The 19,274-nt window shown below is 44.1% G+C and overlaps 1 protein-coding gene across 4 annotated transcripts; it reads right to left on the bottom strand.

Moving 5' to 3' along the window:
- Nucleotides 1–562: 562 nt before the first annotated feature.
- Nucleotides 563–14,012, bottom strand: WDR89 (WD repeat domain 89). 4 transcript variants are annotated; one of them, XM_042870483.1, is made up of 4 exons: nucleotides 5,897–5,939; nucleotides 3,881–4,194; nucleotides 3,300–3,438; nucleotides 563–2,915 (listed from the first exon to the last, which is right to left on the bottom strand). In XM_042870483.1, exon 4 carries the CDS (start codon nucleotides 2,882–2,884, stop codon nucleotides 1,715–1,717), a length of 1,170 nt encoding a protein of 389 aa, XP_042726417.1. In that variant the 5' UTR covers nucleotides 2,885–2,915; nucleotides 3,300–3,438; nucleotides 3,881–4,194; nucleotides 5,897–5,939; the 3' UTR covers nucleotides 563–1,714. The 4 variants fall into 4 exon arrangements, 3 of the variants coding, with proteins under 3 accessions (XP_042726417.1, XP_042726409.1, XP_042726426.1); XM_042870475.1 differs by lacking the exons at nucleotides 3,300–3,438; nucleotides 3,881–4,194; nucleotides 5,897–5,939 and adding exons at nucleotides 10,833–10,984; nucleotides 13,978–14,012; XR_006178759.1 differs by lacking the exons at nucleotides 563–2,915; nucleotides 3,300–3,438; nucleotides 3,881–4,194 and adding exons at nucleotides 10,833–10,984; nucleotides 13,978–14,012 and having other exon boundaries at nucleotides 5,927–5,967.
- Between the last annotated feature and the right edge of the window lie 5,262 nt (nucleotides 14,013–19,274).

Raw genomic sequence — 19,274 nt, 5'->3', positions numbered from 1 at the left:
GCATGAAGTCATTTAAAAAGCAACAGATGCCTTTTTTGATCTTCCGTTTATAAGGATTTTGGGTGCAATTTGAATTTAACACCATTTTTAAAAGAAGTTTAAAGTGACTTTTAAATCGAACCAGCAGGGACAGAAACAAGTGAATCACAATGAAGTGACCAACAGGCAGACCCAGCACTACTGCAGATGCACAGCTGTGGCAGAAAGGCATCAGTTTGTAAAACACACCACGTGGAACTCTGGTACTTGTTTGAATGGGATTAGTTCCAGAGATGATGAGGGCATCTTTGGCACAGCCACAACCACAACTTGAGGTACCCTCTGTAGTCCAGAAACAGTTCTTAAACTCTGAGCTGAACCTCTAAACCTGACATTCTTGCTTTGAAAGAATTACCAATCTGTGCTGATGTGGAAAACTTCTGAATTCTTTTGCCAGCTGTTCTATAACATCACAATCCTTAAATACACTTTTGCTGCTTCCAGTTGTAGCTCACATATGTTAAGTACAGTGTAATTACCAACCAATATTTGACTGCAATGGTACTCCAAGGGCTGGAGGTAATTGTGTGTGCAGAGCCAGATGCACAGATTGGAGTCTGCCAGTGGAGCAGAATAAGCATAAAAACTCAAGTGTTTCAGAACAAAGCAATTTTTGCAGCACTTAATTGCCGTTTGATGGAACACTAAAACAATGCAATCATCGAGAGATGCCTGCACATAAGTGGCTTCTCTGTGAAGAGCCATTCCTTAAAAGACACACACTAACTTCTAAGAGGTTTTCCTAAAGCCTTCTCACGTTGGCCTGTTATTCAGTAACCACATTTTCAGAAGACTGGTTTTGTTTTTTAACATCCCCCCTTGAGTGTCTGATAGCAGCTTATTTCAAATGCAGGACTGGAGGACTCCAAGCACAACTGCTGTCATCACATCTATTAATTTCTTTAACTCCCTGACCATCTCCCAGCTTCCAGGTGCACCCGCTGAGATGCTCCTACCAGCAAAGAACAAAGCTGCCTGGAAGATTCCTGGGTGTTTTCACAAAGCAAACACACCCTAAGTAACACCAGTTCCAACACTTCTCATCCAGTCAAAAAATCAGCTGTGCTGAGTAGTGCATTCCCATCTGGTTGAATACATTCATATCTTCACTATAAAAATATGATTCAATCAAATGCTGCTTTACAAGCTTGTTATAAACCAGCAATATGACAATGCAAAAAGTACTTATTTTCTGTTTCATTAAGAAGTAATTCCCTCAAGCATTAGGAAGCAACGTAAAATCTTTTAATATACTGAGCAATTTCATTAAGTTCTCTGTAAAGAAAGAAAAACACAGCTTGAAATACAAAAGCTTTTAAAACATGACAGGGAATTTCACTGGGAAAGTAACAAATTATGCAAGTCACAAGCCTATATTATGCATTAAAATGTTGGCTGAGACACTAAACAACCATAAAAAGTATTTCTGTAAGAACTGATTGAAGATGTATTCTTCATGAACCAGTGAGCAAACATTTACTCTTCTCAGATTAATATTAGCAACTTAAAAAAAAAAAAAGCATTCCTCTGATGACTGATGTAAGTTCCCAAACAGAATTCATGTATTGCAGTTCTTTCCACAGAACACCTCCAAGTAAAGCAGCAGCCAAGTACTGCCTGGAAGGATGAAACAAACAGAAAAACCTCTGCAAAGCAGGCTCCCATTCCCAGAATTTTATTTTTTCCTGCTTTTGAGGGAACTGTTGTGAACTCTCACTCTCTTCTGCACAGAAGAAGCAATCTTCAGGGACACCTTCTTTGCCAGGCAGCGTTCCACAGCTCCGGGCCTCCACAACAACAGCTGGGCATCCTCTCCTCCTGTCAACAGCGACTCCTCTGCCAGGTTCCAGCAGAAAGAGCGAACGGTGGCAGAGTGCCCCCCTGGAAGGGTACCCACCAGGCTCAGCCCAGCAGCACTGCAGCTTATCAGGTGAACGTCTCCTGTTGCCGTTCCTCCGATCAGAAAGAGTCTGTCTGCCTTTTCGTGGTACATCCCTCCTACCAGGTAATTTAAGCTGCCATTTTCAATGCAGACTGAGTCTCTGGCGTCCAGAACACGCAACAGCATTATTGGTTCTTCAGTATCTAACTGAGCAAGGTCCCACCAACAAAATCCCTCATCGTGGGTCGTGCAGTAGATCTGTTCATAATCTTTCCCAGACCAGCCAATAAAACTTACTGATGAATCTGAATTACAGGTTGATATCAAAGCATCATCTTCGTTGTCCTTGTTAATGTCAAACACATTCACCAAGCCATCAGTCGACCCAGAAACGACCAAACTGGGTTTGACAGGATGAAAACAAATCTTAGTGACATCATCATTGTGACTTTCAGAGTACACTCCCAAAGGTTCCCTCATTGTGCTGGCACAGTCCGTGCTGCCTCTCGCATCCCAGAACACCAGGAATGTATCCGTTTCTACTTTCTCTGTTCCAGCACAAATCATGAGATCACTGCAATTGAGATCAAAACTGATGAACACGTTGGAAGGATAGCCACTGAATACCTGCGCAGCTTTCTGAGTTGCTAAACGAATATCCCAACATTTTACTGTACCATCACTGCACGCAGAGAACACCAAGCTGTCACACGCATGTGCAAATCTGACGCCGTTAAGTGTCCCAGGACAGCTACTGTACTCCCGCAGGAAGTTCAGTGTTTCTCTGTTATAGACCCTAATGGATTTATTGGAACATGAAACTGCCACAAAGCAACTGCTTTCAGACTGAGCAGATCCGGAGATGTCTATATCCAGCAGGTAAGCAGGCTCCTCACTTAGCACAGAGCGCTTTGCTATGCGCAGGCAGGCAAACTGCTCCTCGATCTTCTCAACTGCAGACATCTCAAACGCTGCTCTTGAAGCTATCGGGAGTCTGCAGTAAATAAAATATGAGGTTTAATGATAAAAGTCTGAAATAACATTAGCTTTACATACATAGGTATGAAAAGGTTTCCTGCACAGAGCTTATGCATGAAATCAAAGGTCAGTCATCCTGAAGTCCTGCCTACCATTTTATTTACAGAAACAGAGAACCACCCAGAGCTTCCCCCAGCAAAGGAGTTCAATCTCCTCTGATCGTAAGCACTGCATCACATAATCCCCTCAGAGGATTAAATAGGCTGCTTGTGAATGCTGTGAAAGTCGTTTAGCTACATTTGCTTTGTTGTTTTGTTGTTGCTGGTTTTGTCTCTCTTGTGAGTAAATATTAAAGCAACATCCTCTGCAAGTGGAAGCGCACAGAAGGCATGGTTCCTACCTGAGGAGTAACTTCTGCTCTAAAAGGCTGCTTGCACTCACAGCCCACAAACAGTTGTATCACTGCAGCTGCAGGAGACTTCTTAGCCCAACTTCTGCATAGGCAGAGAACAAGGCAAAAAATGGAGTAGAACTACAGCCTGAAAGAGACAAATGAGATACCTTTTGCAGCTATTCAGGTGCTCACTGACACATGCAAGCACCCATTCAGCACACCACAGGCTACCTAAACAGGCACGAGGACAGCACCACAATTTGGGAGAACTAAGCATTTTCAACAGTTCTCCCAAGAACCAAGGCCTTTCCCGAGGCTCTTAAATAAAAACATAGCCCTGGCTCTTATTGCAACTGGGAAAAAAAAGCCTTTCCTTCCAAGGCAATTTTTCTCTGGCATTATTGAATTATTCTAGAAAAACAGTATTTCAATGTGGATATTTAAATTTAAAGGAGATGTTTACCATCAAAATCAACAGGTGGTTTTGGTCAGTCCATGAACTTGGATCACTTTTCAACAAATAAAAGGTAGTTGGGATATAGAAAGGAAGCATAATCATCCACACAGACGATTTCTCTCTCACTTACAGGCTCAATTAGACTTCTCTTCTGTGTTATAAAATGAATTTCGGGGGAATCACAGCAGTTCCCATGGGGGTCAGCTCTCCTCACTCCAATGAGACTTGAGCTACAAGATATGGTTTAGTGGCTTGTGGTTGCAAGGGCAGTGGGAGGACAGTTGCACTCGATGATCTTGTAGGTCCCTTCCAACCTTGTGATTCTATTATGGATGTTTCAGTTAAGGCAGAGAAGGGTAAAGCAATACTCCAAAAATGGACTTATTTCCTTACAAAGTAGACCAGCGCCCGATGCCAGTGGTCACACACATGGAAGGATTCTTTCTGGAAAAATCCAAATAGAAACCAAAGAGAAATCAGGCAGGCCCAAAATGCAGGAAAATACCATCATGTCTTCCCAGCTGTCCCATCAATTTTTTTTCTCCTAATTCCTCAGGCTGGATTTTGGGAAGGGGATGAAATGAGCAAAGTGCTGCGTACTCATTGGCTTTGGCTCATTATTTTAATGTCCCACAGGAGGCCAGCAACAAAAGAAAAGTTGCTATGACAAAACTGCATTCTGCTTGTTTTTAACATGGTGTTGTTGGTAGTTTCAAGGCCTTGCCTTCCCTGCTCTGTTTGGTACATACAGATACACAACGCACCATGTGATAAACGAGCAAATTCTTAACAAACAGCTTAAGCAGACCCACTCACACAAGCTTAATTCTCAAATCACAAATAATCTAAGCCATCCGACCTGGTAATATCCTGACAAAAGGTCCCAGGTTAATCATTTACATCAAAGCAACCTTTCAGAACACATCTACAAGTCATTTTTGCCATCAAATGCAGACATCCTGTGGAAACTCCTTTCCCCTCCAAAAAGAAGAATTTCAACATGTTTTCTGGCACTGTGTACAGCCCTACCCTACCCACAGAGCCTGCTTTCTTACATACTCAAACGGGACAAGACTTCAGCAGAACCAATATAAAAGCAGACAGCTGTTGAACGCTGCTTGCTCAACTGTGCACAAGGCTAAGGCCCAATTGTAACCAGGTTTGTTGAACTTTATTTCTGAAAAATCACCAGCTGTGAAAAGGTAGAGACTGCAAAAAACACACTTCATTCAGATTTAATAATACTCTCAGGGAAGTAAAAGGAGCCCAAGGTAGTGCCTCAGCTTTCACTCCCAAATGATACAAGTGAAGCTGTTTTACACTAGCAGAAAACACCGCATATTTTCCAGATAGATGTGTAACATACATCATCAGGAAGGTGCAGCCTTCCCTTCTACTTCCCAGCAGCAGTTAAGGAGCTGCAATACCACATTTGATGGCAGCAGGGTTTTTTGCTAAAAACTCAGTAAAATGTCTGTCCCAGTAAGACGGTCTTCAGGCTATTATGAAATTGGGATTGAAGGTTATATAAACAATTTGTGCTCCAGCGTCAGGGTGTAGCTGCCAGCCCTTCCTTTTCAGGAGGGGAAGTCACTGTTGTACTTTGATGGGAAAGTTTAAATGGCAGGAATAGGATCTGTGTTAAATTTATGGGACAAATAGGAAACAATGGTCTTCCAAACACAATAGAAGATCACTAAGCATTGGACCGCTGCCACCTCGAAAGCACATGTCGCTCTGCACTGCACAAGTGAAGCGCTTTTGGTTGGGCACTCCTCAACTTTGACAACCCAGGTATCCACTTCGTTACGGCCACCAGGCACCCAGTGCCAAGTAAGCTGCTTGGAATGCTTTGGTCATGGCACAGGAGCCACTCACAGCAATCAGTGCAGAGACCTGCCTGTGAGAACCTGACACCAACCCGGCGGGGGGAAGGGAGCTTGCTCTAGAACTGCCTCTGAAGAAGTGACAGAGATCCCTTGGGAAGAGAAGAGGGCCTGGCTGCTGCTACCTCTTTTCTTTAGAATATGCAGTTGTTAGTAGAACTCAGGATCTTCCTCTGTTCCAGCTCACAGTAGCCCAAGGTTTGGATCTGTGAATGCAGTCTCAACACTGGTCTAGTATTGAATGTGGAGGTTGGCCCTACCTGTGGCAGGGAGGTTGGAGCTTTGATGATCCTTGAGGTCCCTTCCAACCCGAGCCATTCTCAGATTCACTCTATGAACACAGACAAAACACAGGTGATGTCAGCATGATAGGAAACACCACGGCCTGGATTACACAGAAGTATCTGGCCCAAGTGTCTGCCTAACGCCTCTCATTTTCATCTTCAGCGACTGCCACTCTTTGCATGGAGCTGCATCTCCCACCACCATCCTCATCAAGGTGAAGCCACCTGTTACAAATCAGCCCTACTTTACGTGATCCTCCAACCTACAGCTGCTTGATCTCTGCTCTGCATTTACAGTTCTCTGTAACCTCGGAGCATCTCTTTGATACCGCAGCACACCATTAATGGTAAGCTTCTCTGCATCTTGAGAACTCAAAATAAATACAGTCAACTGAAACAGCCTATAATATTTTGACCTCCAGGATGCCCTACAAAGTTCTGTTAAAAAGAAATAAGCTTGGTTTTTAGAACAGAAGGCACGAAGGGGCAGGAATGCCAAAGAGGAAGAAGTTTGCAGATGCTGTGGTTATGCATTTCTCCCTGGTGGAGCATGGAAACAAACATACAGCAAGACAAGACACAAGCAGTCACAGGTGCCCAAAGCAGCCTTCCATTGGCAGAGAAAGGAAAGGTAAGCACCTACGAGCACAAACTAAACGTTTCATTTTGCCTGAGCATATACTGCTGTGCTCTTTGTGTATTACTCCAAACCTCACAGCCTAAACTCAAGCCAGCAGGCTCGTGAGTCCTCTCCATTGCAGAAAGCTTCTCAAAAAATAAAGCAGCAATTCCTAAGTTATTCCTTCTCATTGTGCACATTTGCCAAATCACATAGTTCTCAATTCCAAAAGGGAACATTAGCTCTGCAACATACAGCAAAGTAAAATCACCTGTGAAAAAATACCGCAGAAAATGTGGCAGAAATGGATCTTTGCCTCAAAGACTCGGTCAGTGCCTGAGAGGAACTTGTAAGAGAAGAGAAACGAGTAATAAAAAAAGAAAACGACCTGCAGATTTGGCAATCTTCTCTGCAAAGGTCAAATACCAGAAATAGCAAGGGATCTGAACAGCAGTAGATGAAATCTTGCGCTGTTCTACTACAAACAAAGCGAACAGACCCTCCCTTTATTTTCATGACTATCAACAGTTCAAGAACAAGTTAAGAATAAACCTGAAGCTCTGGATAGTGGAAAGCAATCCACGCATGCAACATCGTGTGCTCGGCATTTTAAAACAAAAACAAAAGCAGTGTTGGTTGAGGAAAGCACATCAGTGCTGCACTTCACTAATGCAAAATGCCTTTGGAGACCTCTCCTCAATGGCACCACTTCACAACAGAAGATGGATCAGCCAAATGATCTAAGAATGGAGGTGAAGCACAGCAATCCCATCAGGCACGCAGAATTCCTACAGGATATGCACTGCTGTACTTGGTTTTGTTATTGTACCGAAGCAGTAAGATGAGGTGTTTTTCCAGCATTCCCATAAAGGCATTTTTAGGGCAAAGAGGACAGCATCTCACCAAGCACACAGGAAGGGAATATTGTGCACCAGAGGCTAAGCTGAAGTGCAGAGATGAGATGTAAACTGCCAAGAGAATTATTTCATGCTTTTAAATCGCTACGTCTTGTTTCCAAACAAAGCACAGCAAGAATAAAGCTCCTCGTCTCCTCAATTTGGCATCTGTAGCACAGAGAAAAATACATTGAGAAAGCAGACGGGAGGAAAAAAAGATAACAGCACTGCCACAACAAATTCTGCAAAGAGAACAAAACCAAGCAAACAGAGATAATAAACTTTCTGCATTCCACTAAATGAATTTAATCCTACCAGCACGGAAATGGCCTTAGCAGCACTGATTAGAGGAAAAAGTACGAATCAAGGAGAGAACAAAGGGAAGCAGTCACAGGAGGTTGTACGTAATTGTGATAATGCTCACATTATTAATTTTAGAATCACAGAATCATAGAATGGCCTGGGCTGAAAAGGCCCACAGTGCTCATCCAGTTCCAACCCCCTGCTGTGTGCAGGTCGCCAACCAGCAGCCCAGGCTGCCCAGAGCCACATCCAGCCTGGCCTTGAATGCCTGCAGGGATGGGGCATCCACAGCCTCCTTGGGCAACCTGTTCCAGTGCCTCACCACCCTCTGTGTGAAAAAATTCCTCCTAACATCGAACCTAAACCTCCCCTGTCCCAATTTAAAATCATTTCCCTTGTCCTATCACTATCTACCCCTGCAAACAGGGTTCCCCTCCTGTTTATATACGCTCCCTTCAAGTACTGGAAGGCCACAATGAGGTCTCCCCACAGCCTTCTCTTCTCCAAGCTAAACAAGCCCAGTTTCCTCAACCCTTCATCACAGGAGAGGTGCTCCAGCCCTCTGCTCATCTCAGTGCCCTCCTCTGGACCCGCTCCAAGAGCTCCACATCCTTGGACTGGGGGCCCCAGGCTTGGACGCAGCGCTGCAGATGGGGCCTCACAAGAGCCAAGTAGAGGTGGACAATCGGCTCCCTCTCTCTGCTGGCCACCCCTTTTTAATTGCAGCCCAGAACACAGTTGACCTTCTGGGCTGCAGACACGCACTGCTGGCTCTTAGCTTCAAATCTAAATCAAAATTATTAAAATACGATGCTCAGATAGCTGAGCTTCCTTCTCCAGAACAAGTTTCAAACCTTCTTTCAAATGGATCGGAGGGCTTTCTTGTTTCTAATCTCTGCTCATCCGCTGCCACATACACGACAGACCTACGAATTGAGGGGCAGCCACTAAGTCCTCTGCCACCTAAATCCAACTCAGACATGAAAGCAGGGTGTGACTGAGCACTGATTGCCGAAGGAGGTTTCCCAGCAGTGACCTCACCAGGTTGACGCTGTAATGACACCCACGTGCTGGGGTGGTCCAGCATAAAAGACAAGGATACGGGGCTTTGCTCTTAGGGCTGCTCCTAAAAGAAGATGAGAGAACCTGCAGCAGACACATTCCTACCTCATAAAGACAGGAGATTGCGCAGGAAAAGTCAAATTAGAGACAGAGATAAATTAGATTGGAGAATGGCTGCTGGGAAACCGGTCCTAGCAAGGCCCTCAACTTCCAAGAGTGCCTGCAAAGCCACCACAGCCAGCCAGCCTGCCTCAAACCATGAGAATCCAAGTCTCAGCCTTCTGCATTTGTGCTTATCTCACACCACAGAAGAATCCTTTCCTTTCTCTTATGAGCACTTCCCATTGCAGACATCACATCAGCCTCGATTTTTGTAGCCGCAAATGTAGAACAGGAGAGAAAGAACTAATTAGTCTCTCAATTACACAGGACCAGCAGCAGCTGGAAATCAGATGTGTAGGGTACAATACACTACTGGGTGCAGTATTAACTCTGCCTCCATTCACACTTCCACAATGCAGTCGTTATCAGCTACAAGCTGATATCAAAGCTCTCTCTGAACCTGCCTCCTCACTAACAGCATTTTCTTTTGTTAGGAGAATCAGCAAGGTGTTCAGCTTGGCACTAGGGCTGAGATGGCCTGCACACTGATAAGGAAGACAGAATTGAAGCTATTTATCCGAATGGGAGGCTGGACTTGAACCAGATGTTGGCCTGCAAACACTGTCTAGCCTGATGATGGCCAAGCAGCCAGGAAGCTGCAACATTTACTCTTTAGTTTCTGAATGTGTGTGCTACTGGACCAAATGCAAAAGGCACAGGAACACTGCAATCCGTGACCACAAAGTGCTTCAAGGTCCCTTCAAGCCTGGGATCACAATGCAAGACTCGTAACAGCAGTGACCTGCAGTGCCATTTTAAATCAAAAGAAAGCACCACACAGGCAGGCAACCCCAGGATCCAGCCTACAGAGGAAGGCAAAGAGGAAGAATTACTTACACAGCTGCATGAATAATTCAGTGGCTCTGAAATAAGAGTATTTATTTCCTTTGAATTACACACTGCTACTCGGTATCAACATCCTCATATTAAAAAAAAAAAAATGGAAATGTGGAGACTCTTCCCACAGACTGGTAAATTTTGCTGAAATTCTTCCAAGGAATTTATTTCTACATCACAGAGGAAGCCTGGGAAACTTCAGCCTAAACTTAGCAGCAATCAGAATAAAAGGATACAAAGACACTTAGCTACAGCAGGAAAAATAGCTCCTGCCATCACACACTGGTGCCAAATTACCTATAATGAGATGAAATGTTTTATTTACCAGGAGATTTCAGAAGTTCTTTCACAACAGTAATTTCACTTAAGCACCCTCATTCTTCAAAACAAGGCTATTATGTTTTCAGGACGCTTTTCTTAAAAACCCAAGCCTAACTCAGTACTGCAGTTCACATCTCCACTAGGAGTGCTGCTGGGAAGCTGATAAGACGTTCTCAGCTAAGCCCAGACGTGGCAGCTCTACTTTCCAAAGAACATTCCTGTGCCTGACCACTTCTAACTGCACCAACATCCCCAGTTCCAGACGTGTTACGCAAGGAAAACAACTGCAAAACCCAAGTGGAGGAAAGGGCATTGCTGTCTTCCCCTCATTTGCTTCCCCAGGAATGTGCAAGTTCCCAAGGTGTCCCCACCAATCACACCCTGCAACATCCCCGTTTGATATTTAGCTAATGCAGAACATCACCACATCAACATGATTTGTCAAAGCCTCTCCAGTATCAAAGCAACAGTGGAAACTGGAGATCCCTGTGTGCCCATGACAGTCCACAGACGATTGGTTTCCAAAACACACTCTTTGTGCACAACAGCTGGCAGGCTCTGGTGAACCATTACCATGCCCTAAGCTCGCTTTTCAGTGCTTCACAGCAGACAAAAGGAAAAAGCAGCCATCTAAGCGACAGCAGTAGGATGAAAAGGCTGAAATAAAAGTTTTTAGAGCTATGTCCACTCGATCCTGTTGAAGGGAATTTACCTTTCAGCTTCCATACAAGATAGTGAGGCACCAAGTCTGCACGCACTGTAGACACATGAGGCATTCTCTTCAGCTCTTTGTTTTCAAGGGCCTTTCAGCAGTGCTCACACTTGACCCAGACACAACACTCCTGTACTGGTATCACCAATGCACTACACAGACATAAAAAGGGAAAAGTGATTTTTTAACACTCAAATACACGTTGATTTTGCAGCATACTGCACTGAAAGTTCACATTCTCTATGAGAGAGACTTTGGTCTCAGTTGTTAGAAGTGGAATCGAGGAAGGGAAGGACAAAAGAAGTATTTACGCATTAATACTCCTTCACTTTCTGAGCAAGAGACCTATCGTATGTGGCAACACAGCCGAGCCCTGCTGGCAAATCCTAACCAGAGCTGTGTGCTTTTGTTAGCACCCACAAAACCTCAAGGATCTGCAGTGGATCCACAAAGACTTTTCCAGTATCTTCAGCAGACAGCACTGCTTCAAAACAAGACAAGTTGAAGTAAGGCAAAAGTTTCATGCATCTTAATACCCCTGCTCTCCAGCCCTATTTGTTCTCAGTGCTTCAGTCAATCCAAATTTCACAGGATCACGGCAGGCTGCCAGAGGGACTCGTTGCTGAAGCCAATCTCTTGATAACTAAACCATAACGTAGCCCAGAGGACCGGTTAGATGATGCAGGGAATTGACTGTTTATTTTACAAGACGTAGCTGGGATGCTTTGCCTTGTACAGCTTGGCAGAGACAGAGACCAAGAGGGCATATGATTACTATCTACAGATACATCAAAGGAATAAATGCAGGGGAAGGAGGGGGCTACTCAAGAACAATACTGGCACAGTTTAAGACTATAAACTGACCATAAAAAAGATTGGAGCAGAAATTACAATCAAGTTTAACTGTTAAAACAGTTCCCGGTTGGAACAGCAGGGGCAAAAGCTCTGATTTACTTTATCTGTTTCTGCAACCCCGTCGGCCTGGCACCCACAACTGTCCCTGCACAGCCAAGAACAGACAGGAAAGCTGACTGAAAACCAAGCCACTGTGAGATAAGCAGGCTCAACGCTTCTTTCTGGAAGACACCAACCTGGCAGCCAGACGGCACACGGCACAGCAGCTCTCACAAGCAGAACTAAGCCTGCTTCCAGCCTGTGATGGTTTCCTCTCCCCACGCCCTTAAAATCACAGGGATAAAAACCTAACAGCTTGAGTGTGCTCCTACCGCATGGCCACATCTTCTTATAGAGGCCGAGTGGAAAACACGATGTGTCCCCCTCACATCAAAACGTTTAATTGACGCTGCCAGGAGAGCTGTGGGCTCGTCCTGCAATGACTGCAGCTCTCAGCACCACAAATAGCCAGCAGCGCGGCTCAGATCGATCACACGCACAAGGAACTCAGTGAGCTGACGGCACCAGCGTGCAAGGGACAGAACGTGTCATTTCACACTCAGCCCACTTGATGTCACTAATGACCAGCAGTCAGACAGCTGAACCAATCTGCTCAGCGCTGACGTCTGACTCAACGGGAAGACTCAAAGAACAAGAAATCGTTACAGATCAGCAGATTTTTAAAGGAAATATTAATGTGAAATTGTTAAAATGAGCATTGCGTAGCTGGTATTTGTTTCCTTCCACCACTTACAAAATATTCTGATTGTTCAAAATGCTTGAACATCCCTAAAAGCAGGACAGAAAATGCATTCTAAGCTGGAACTTTTAAAACAGCTTAATCAAACCACTCAGTATTTGTCCAGCAATTCAAACCACTTTTCTTAGCACTACAGATTGACTAGCTTTGTTTTTCTGGTGAGCTATCTGCCCCTATTACTTGTTTGCTTCTGAAATACTTTGTCAGAACTCCCACTAAAATATCAGCTAACTAAGAAATACTTCATAGAAACATTTAATCCAAACTACTGAAATCTAAGCTGAAGGTAAGATTTCAACATCAGACATCTCCCAGTCTAAAGCTTCATCTACCAAATAAACAACTTTGAATATACTGTTTCATAATTCTCCTTTCTCCTGTTTGTTTCCAGGCTAACAATGCTCTGCGGTTGGTCACATTCATGCACTTACCTTAGCTATCTGACCAACCCTACAGGGGGTGCTCTGAGCTTCTTTACAGATCGCACTGAATGCATCCCATCTCTGCACACTGACTGCGAGTCAGCAAAGCAGAGCTCACAGAATGGCCAGGGTTGGAAGGGACCTCAAGGATCATGAAGCTCCAACCCCCTGCCACATGCAGGGCCACCAACCTCCCCACTTAATACCAGCCCAAGCTGCCCAGGGCCCCATCCAACCTGGCCTTGAACACCTCCAGGGACGGGGCATCCACAGCCTCTCCAGGCAGCTGTTCCAGCACCTCACCACTCTCTCTGTAAAGAACTTCCCCCTGACATCATCCTACCTGAATCTTCCCTCCCTCAACTTGAAACCATTTCCCCTTGTCCTGCAGTTATCAACCCTTTCGAACTGTTGATAGAGCTCCTCCCTGCTGCAGATTCTGCCACGGGCAAGTGGGAAGGTGGTAACAGCTGAGATGGGAGGAAAAGGGAATGAAAAGGAGGCAACAGGAGGAAATAAGCAAGGAGGACACACCGAGAATTTATGTAACCCTTCTGTTAAAGGAAAAGAGCACAGCAACAAGAGAAGGGGAAGGAGGTAATGAAGAAGTCTGTAGTGTGTCAGGGTGAACTTTAAAGAGGGCAAAGGCATGCCGGAAGCTGAACTTCCTAACCTCAAACAGCTCAGGCAATGGTAGTGCTCCCACACGGAAGCCCACGCTGCTGTAAAGACGCCAGCGCAGGCTCTGACGGCTTTCGCCTGCCTTCCGCTGTCCATCCTGCACATCCCAAAACGCACCCATGTCTAAAAGCGGGCACGTCCGTGTCTGGCCCAGCAGCCCCTGCGACAGCAGTGACAGAGCTGCTGCCATCGCACAGTAGCCACAGATGACACAGCCCAGCTCCCCCCCAGAAGCACCGGAACTTCACAGCAGACTTGGGGCCCAGCAAATGTACACCCCTAGGAGACAACGAACTCGGAATCACACCGTTACAACCGATTCCATTCCTTATCGGAACCCGGCGTTTTCCCTCACGCACCCCCTACCCAGAGGCCGCACGCCGCTCACCTCAGCCCGGCGCCACGTGCGCCCCGCCCGCTACAAGTCCCGCCCTGAGCCCTCCCCTGCCGCCCCATTGGCTGCTCCTCCCGCCCCGCCCGCCATAAGCCCCGCCCCAAAAGTAATCCCCTGCCGTCCCATTGGCTGCTCCCACCGCCTTGCCAGCCGCCATTTTACCTACTCGGCGGCAAGGGAGGAAGTGACGAACCGGAAGGGGCGGGGCGCACCGCAGCGGCCTAGTCCCGTTGCCATGGCACCGCCGCCTTTCTACCAGTTGAAGTTAGATTGGTGGTCTTCACCCCAGCGCCCATCCCCCCTCCCCAAACCCCCAAACGCTGTAAGTTATGATAAGTAATGATATTCCCAACCCCACAGGTTAAAGCTTAGTTTTTACTAAATACTTTTTTTTTTTTTTCTTCCCCTCCTTCACCAGCCTGGAACTACATTTGTTCCCACAATCACTTTTAAAGCCAAAACCTAAACATTTGCACTCATCTCATGTTTTTCTGGCAAGGTAAAGCAGCTTTATCTAAACCAGAAAAACATGACCGCATCATGTAGGTAATTAGCACAGAACATCATTGAAACCCATGCAAACCACATAAAACACTCCTGCAGTTGAACAGACTTAAAGCTGACAGGTAAAGCGAGCAGAACTTCAGCCAGAAGCTAATTCAAAGCACTGACATCTCAGCTGCTGCCCACTTGTGTGGGAAACCTTAATTCTACATGCTCCAAGTAGTGTCGCTATCACCACAGCTAGCAACACTGCAGTATCCTGATGAGCAGAGAAAGCCCATCTCTGTGATCACCTCAGTGCTGCAGAACGATCAACTCGTATTTCACAGACACGCTGCTGATTCACCTAGACTGCAGCTTAAAGACAGCTTGCTAAATTATTGATTAGAACTAAATTTAACACTTATTTGCATTTGTGAGGAGCCGCAGGCACACAGTTCCCAGAAAGCTACCTGCCAAGCAGGTATCCCAGAGGACCGACCTGTTCACCAACTGCCATGAAGAAACACCCTTGGTTTTCTTTTTCCCTTTATAATTTTTTTTTTTTTCCCCTGAAATACAAAAGCACATGTGACAATAAAAGCACAAAGAGCCAAATTACCTTCCCAGTGTATTTGCAGTTAAATGCCTTCCATAAGTCTGTCACCCAGCACTACAAGCACTGCTCAGATTAGCAAATTTTTCTTAAGGTTTCAAAATGAAATCTGTTTACATTAAAGAAAATACTGAATTTAATACAGTAAGGCTGTATTGTAAGTTTTGACAATACAATGAAAGATATTTTTAGCTGACAGTTTCATATCTGAGTTTCCCAGGGTGATCAGTATTGTCACAAGCTCAACAAATACCTTCTGTTCATAGTCCACATACTGAAAACAGCTGCAAGATCAACTGGAATGACATAGTTCTACAGCCACAGATTTGGCATTCAGTACTGCCAGATGAATCCAGCCCTATTAACTAAGTACAAATTTCATGATGGCACACCAGTGCTGCTGAGTCACAGCATGTTTGCTGGAAACATCTGTAAAATTCATCACAACAATTGCACGACTGCCTCTGGAGATCTCTTAACTCTGGACAGTCAGTTCACAGACAGAACTTGAATACGTTTTTAGAAAGGAAACTATGAATCCCACCTTAAAAGACAGAATAGCTACATAGACAACTCTGAGTTTGTGTTGTGCGCTCTGGGACTAAGGTCAAGTACTCACACAGCAGGTGCTCTGCAACAGTAACTCCTTGCTGTGTGCCCACACAGTGCCATCACATACGTTGCAACACGACCATCCCCAACTATGGCCAGCAACTTCTAGGTGCTGCCCTAATACACCATAAATATTTCTTGTATCTGGCTTTTCAACCTGCTCTCAGGTTGCGTTGTGCCAAATGCAGGTCAGCAAGAACTGCTTCTTCCTCTCACAGCAAAGTTAAATTTAAAAGAGGGAGAGAGAATAAAAGCTCCGTTGTTTTTAGAGTCATTTTATGTCTAACATTCAAAGTAGAAAAATATTTATATGCAGGTAAAATAACTTTTTTCATAAATAACATCGGTAGGGCTTGATAACAATCTGAACATCACTTGCTGCAGTTTTAACTCGCACTACTCAGTCCAGATCTATCAAATCAGGCAGCGGCATGCAAAGTACTTCACTATTTAATTAATCTGATGTACAGGGAGAGCTTTCAACTTACAGGCTTCTTCACAGTTTTTTGCCTCATACAGAATCTTCTTCCACGGCACATCACTCCACCATGCAAAGATTTATCTGGTAGTATATTTTAGCCACCTATGCCAACTTGTAAAGTAAAGCTGCAGTAAATCTGCATATGCATGAAGTGTTACATACCTGGGATCAATGAATATAGCTCCATCCACAGACTTCCTACAGCTAACGTACCAGAAGGCAATGGGATTCTCTAGGGTTGATCTAAAACGTCTTCAAAAATTACATCTTACTGGATTGTTTCAGTTTGCAGCTTTTGCCTGTTTGATACGAGGGTGTGTGGATCACTTCTCTACACCATTTTTTAGTTAGACCTACAGAACTGGAAAGAAAATGTAAAATGAGGCAAATTTATTGTCACTGTGATTATCAAGGTCCTGAACTACTGAAACTCTAATTATATACAACAATAGAGGATGGTTTGACTGCAAAGTCAGACTGCTTGATGAAGACACTATTCTCTAGAGTTCAGCTCAGTGCTACCAGCTTTTGACCTCAGAGAAACAACACTAACTTCAGCATCCTATAGTAAAAGCTGCATCCCTCATCTTTTCCAGCATGAATTCTTTGTTACAGTAACATTTCTCATGATCTGCACAGGTTGTCAGTTTAAGACTTCATAGATGATACTGAACCCAGAATTAGGCCACACAATGTGGGCTCATCCTCAGCTATTTTCTAACCCTCTCTAAAAGTCTAGCAGGTATTCCTACCACAGCTCAAGTATGGGAAATAGACAGCACATAGGTATTTGTCTTCCTGCCTTTTAACAGGAAACCCACTTTGGGTGCATGTGTGGAGATTTGTTTTGAATTGGCTGTTGTTATGTTCTGTTATTGGCAAAATATATTTTCCCTGAAGCAAAAAGATCAAAGTGGAAGCAACACTAGAATCTTCCATCTAATTAGTAGCCAGAGACCACCCAGAGGGCTCACCTGATAGCATTCTCAGATTGGTGGGTTTTTTTCCCCATTTGTACAGAGACTAAAAAGGAAGGCTCACCACTCAGCCATTTCCTTTCTTCCTGGCTTCCTCCTTGTCAAGCTATCAAGCGTGCAAAGCTCCTGAATGCAGCAATGCCAGATGTTGTCATGAGCTCAAATATGGCACCCATTGACTTATTTTTGGCAATTTCTTATGAGAATGGATATATTTGTTGGATTACATGTGCTCTAAGTTTTGTTGTTGTTGGGAGTTACCACTGCTATCTTTGCTTCAAGATCCTGTCTGCTAATTAGCTGAAACCGGTTGACTATGAGATGAATTATGTAAGATTTGATCCCAAAATGCTCAAGTCTTCTCTCCCTGGAAAGAGAGAAATAAGGACTTCAAAGGAGTTACACAGTTAAAAAAGAAAACTGCTGTATCATCAATACTGCTTTATATAACTACTAAAATGTCTCGTATGTAGAAGAGAAATAGGCATTGATTTGCGTTGACAAGAAAAATCTCAGCAACCAAATGAAGATGCCTGGACATGCCTTTAAGTGACAAGAGCTAAACCTGACCACAACAACTTTTAATTTTTCTTCCAACCCTCCATTAGCAAATTCAGTACAAAATAGAGGGACATTACCAATACTAAGGAACCAGAAAAGAACCCCCAAGCAAGGCAAGCATGATGCAGTGTGCTACTTAACACTGGTATGAGATCAGCCCAAATGTTAAACTGGTTTGTTCTTTCATCACTGGCTTAAAGACAGGGATAACTTTTATCCCTTCACAACTTTCATACCACTTACCCAACTGCATTACATCCCATGGACACTAGTCCAAAGAAAATACTTTAATTCTTAAAGCAGCATGGGACCACTTGACCAAAAATAGCTTTATTTAATTTACAGCTCCAACATCTGTAACTGATCCACTGCAGTCCACAGCAGTAATCATTAAGCAGTCAGTAAGTATTACAGCACAAAAAACGCTGTAATCAGTAAATCACCAAAAGTGAATGATCAAAGTCCATTCTAACTAAAGGGAAAGCATAAGTAACTGGCTTTGTAAATCTCGGTTCAGAAGTTTGTGCAGGTTAGTAGAAATCTGGGTCATTCTGTTCTGAAATTTAATCATTCTTTGCAAGGCAAGTATGATTACATCACTTTGCTTAACAGCAGGAGATCAGCAATTGCAAAGTAGCACTTCATATAGGCATTTTTGTTGGCAGTCTTCCCAAGGCAGCTGTGGACTTGATTAGCCACTAGGACTGAATTTTCTACAGCAGGAATTATCCAAATTCAGCTACTGGAATACCAAAGGAGATAAACATGATGCATTAAATAATACAGCAAGGTTGTGTCTCTAACTGATTGGGAAGTAGAACACGCTTTCTTTCATGCTTTATTTTTTTCCCTTTTTTTTTTTTTTTAAAGATTCTAGCAATCTGTCTACAGACACATCTGAGACTACCTGGCATCAAACCACATGAGCGTTAGTACAGATGATGAACTATATAATAGATGCCACTTCTAGATAGCCTCTAAGCCCAAACAGTTCCCCGTTCTTAGGGAGGAATTCAGCTTTTAACTAAAGTGGAGACCTTGCACAAGCTAATAGGCAAGCAAAAAGTTCCATCAAACTAGTCAACCTATTTGCAAACCATGGTTGAACTACGTCAAAGAACTATTACAGATGATTTGTACCTGCGTAGTTTATGCATTTCTCCTCATCTGGTCCACTCATGATCTAACAGTCTCAGAACAGAAAAGGAACACAATAGAAAAATGGGTCTGTCAGAATGGTAGAGATTGGAAGAGGCCTCCGGTGGCTGCCTGGTCCAACCCAAGCTCACAGAGGGCCACCTGTGGCAGCACTGCCAGATGCAGATGGCTTTCAGGCATCTCCAGGCCTGCAAAGATACAGCTGTTGGTTCAGTATTATTTATCCAAGATGGGCTGGTCAAAAGAGCTGCAACCACATCTTTGTATTGCAGTTTATAGCACAAACTACAACTGTCATGATCCTATCAGTTAAGCTCTATCAGATGTTTCAGCTACTCTAAGTCCTTTTCAAAATTATTTTATTCAGGAAGAAAGATGAGATAGTCCAACACCTTAAAAGTTA

This window comes from Lagopus leucura, unplaced genomic scaffold (assembly GCF_019238085.1).
Source record: "Lagopus leucura isolate 7727_CA_CO unplaced genomic scaffold, USGS_WTPT01 Super-Scaffold_1, whole genome shotgun sequence".
In the NCBI taxonomy this organism is placed as follows: domain Eukaryota; kingdom Metazoa; phylum Chordata; class Aves; order Galliformes; family Phasianidae; genus Lagopus; species Lagopus leucura.
The sequence above is the reverse complement of the archived record's forward strand: the minus strand, read 5'-3'. Positions and strand labels throughout refer to the sequence as shown.